General features: G+C 34.8%; 1 protein-coding gene across 1 annotated transcript in view; it reads left to right on the top strand.

The window, feature by feature from the left end:
• The window catches only part of LOC107653128 (sigma non-opioid intracellular receptor 1), a 2,706-nt gene extending 1,675 nt beyond the window's left edge, over positions 1 to 1,031 (top strand). The window contains exons 3-4 of the mRNA XM_016439764.1: positions 155 to 247; positions 338 to 1,031. Of these exons, the coding sequence (XP_016295250.1) occupies positions 155 to 247; positions 338 to 567 (323 nt within the window). The 3' untranslated portion in view covers positions 568 to 1,031. The remainder of the gene's footprint in view (positions 1 to 154; positions 248 to 337) is intronic.
• The last annotated feature ends 2,154 nt before the right edge of the window (positions 1,032 to 3,185 follow it).

The raw sequence follows: 3,185 nt of genomic DNA on the forward strand, positions 1-3,185 counted from the left end.
TATTTATTTACTTATTTACATAAATAATATGCATGCATGCTTTTACAGTAAATGCAACATTGACTCCAAATGTGACTGTTTTTTTTTTCTTTATTTTTTCCACATTAGGATTTCTTGTATTTTCACATTGCTTTCATATCTGTATCTCCTTCAGGTCGCTACTGGGCAGAAATATCAGACACTATCATTTCCGGGACGTTCAGGCAATGGAAAGAAGGAAGCACTAAAAGCGAGACTTACTATCCAGGTACTACAACCATACGTCACCAACACACAGGTCAGTCTAACAGTGCTCTCAGATCTGAGCCGTAACGCTTGCTTGTGCTTGTTCTGGCAGGAGACACTATCGTGCATGCGGTGGGAGAGGCCACGTCAGTGCAGTGGAGCGCCGGGACATGGATGGTGGAGTACGGCCGAGGATTCATTCCCTCCACGCTGGGCTTCGCTCTGGCCGACACCGTCTTCAGCACCCAGGACTTTCTAACTCTATTTTATACTGTACGTGTTTATGTGAAGGGTATGATCCTGGAGGCTAGCACTTTCCTCACTGACACCGGCGTCCTCTGAAAACCACACAACGCCACACGTCACGTCCCTTTGTTATTCCGAAAATTGATCACAACATCAGGTGTTCGTTTGCTAATGGAGAACCGACGACATGTTGAATTGTCTGTATGGAAAGCACTTAATGTAATTACTTTTCCAATGATTAAAGTTTTATTTTCCATACTGTACAAAGAGTTTATCAAATGTCTTTTCTAAAAGTGAAACATATTTGTTGGTCAACAGACTGTTTGTGGTCCAGCGTCTGTGTCTGAACATGGCAAGATGTTTTAGCACCTCAGTATTGTCCAGAAACGGTTAATACGAGGTTTAGATTAAAAATCAGAAGACATTTTCCGTATTTCCAGATCACAGTCTTTGCACCTTCAATATACTGTGAATGTTAATTGTTGATTAGTTTTCCATAAATTACAATTGCTGTTCAAAACTGATGTGTCTATGTTCAGCCAGAATAAAACCATTAATTAGTATTGTTGAATAAGTCTTATATTTAATTTATTTATTCAATTATTAATGTATTTGCTCAAGTTATTTAGAAATGAATGTATTTTGTGTTCTGTTATGTATCTGTCAAATAGTGAATGTGACAAAAAAAAAGGATTATTTTCTATAATGTACAAAGAGTTTATTTTTAGTTTTTGCTGCTTCATATTTTTGTGGAAACTGTGATACAACACCATTCAAAAGTTTCGGGTGAGTAAAAAGAGAGGAAAAAAAATGTATAGGCTACACATGTGGTCTCCAAAAAAAAAAAAAGTAAGCAAAAATATAAGGATCATATGACACTGAAGACCGGAGTAATGATGCTGAAAATGCAGCTTTGATCACAGAAATAAACAATATATTCACATAGAAAACAGTTATTTTAAATTGTAAAAATATAAAACAAGTAGATAGAATAGAAAAAATTGAAAGCTAGTGTTTGTTAGTTTTTTGTTGTTTTGTTTTAAATAAAAAATAAAACAAAAAATAAGATAAATATAGATAAAGTAGAATTAAAATAGAATAGAAAGTGCTAGAGTTAGAGGGTCAAATAAAAAAGGATTATTTTCTATAATGTACAAAGAGTTTATTTTTAGTTTTTGCTGCTTCATATTTTTGTGGAAACTGTGATACAACACCATTCAAAATTTTCGGGTGAGTAAAAAGAGAGGAAAAAAAATGTATAGGCTACACATGTGGTCTCCAAAAAAAAAAAAAGTAAGCAAAAATATAAGGATCATATGACACTGAAGACCGGAGTAATGATGCTGAAAATGCAGCTTTGATCACAGAAATAAACAATATATTCACATAGAAAACAGTTATTTTAAATTGTAAAAATATTTTAAAATATTAATAATTTTACTGGATTTTTTATCAAATATATGTAGCTTTGGTGAGAATTATTCCATAATTTTGTACATTATTTATTTATTTAGTCATTTAGCAGATGCTTTTATCCAAAGCGACTTACAAATGAGGAGAATAAAAGCAGTCAAAACGAACAAAAGAGCAACAATATATAAGTGCAAATTACCAGTCTCGGTTAGCCTAAGTTACAAATGCTGCACCCACTTTAACTTTCAAAAGAGGGTGGATATTAATAGAGCTGTGTGTGTGTGGGGGGGGGTTCATATTACCATGGATCTCTCTTTATCAAGCTATAAGGACCGCTAACAGGCCAGGGAGGCGGTGAGTGAGAAGTGAAGGTGTCGTTGTTGTTGTAGCTGTCGTGTTAAACGCCTTGATTCCACACGCCGGACAGATAAACTGCAACCTGTTGAGCTGCAAATGGCCTAAAATATTCGTATGGCATAAATGTGGTGAGATAAATGGGGTACGAATGAGGTCGAGTGGCTTTTTATCGTTTTTCGTATCATATTGTTGACACTTAGCAAGATGGCTAGTTAGTTACTAAGTACGCGAGAGTCCTGTGTTGCCATAGCAACCTGTCATGCTGTCTTTGAGCTTCCCTTAATGTAATATTTGGCGCCATCTACCGGATAATCAACCGAGATTATTTGAAAAATTAAATTCTTCCATCTGTTACAACTAAAATGTATCCGTTTTAAATAATAATTATGTAGATTCCCACAGATTCCCCACAAAATACCGTAGATGCTTCAAGTAGTGTTACCACAGGAAAGCCGTGACACATTTAGTATGTCGTTGATGTAATTTTAAATAAATGTATTGTGAATTAATTTTTTAGGATGAAGTAAGAACATAAACACGCAGGAGAAATTTGCTGGTTATGATTTATCATCATTTACTGGAGGAGGGGTGAGATCTCTTAAACATTTCTTAAAATGGCATGAACATTGAGTGACTCTAAAGAAAAGACACAAGTGAAAATACATTTAAATAATTTCGTACTTGACTACTACACACAGGTATATGGATTCAGCTAAAGCTTTAGAAAAAGAAAGCCGTTTTGCTTTATGCCATTTTGAGGCGTGTGATAATGTTAACCTGGAGACCGTTCTTATGGAATATGAGAGTTATTATTTTATAAAGTTTCAAATATATCCTAAACTAACAAAGAAACTAGCCGAACAAGGTGAGATTTTACTCTTATGTAAAACGTCATAAATAGAGAGAGTGTGTGTGTGTGAGTGTGTGTGTGTGTGTGTGTGTGT

Source organism: Sinocyclocheilus anshuiensis, unplaced genomic scaffold (assembly GCF_001515605.1).
Source record: "Sinocyclocheilus anshuiensis isolate Anshui unplaced genomic scaffold, SAMN03320099.WGS_v1.1 scaffold131, whole genome shotgun sequence".
Taxonomy (NCBI): Eukaryota; Metazoa; Chordata; class Actinopteri; order Cypriniformes; family Cyprinidae; genus Sinocyclocheilus; species Sinocyclocheilus anshuiensis.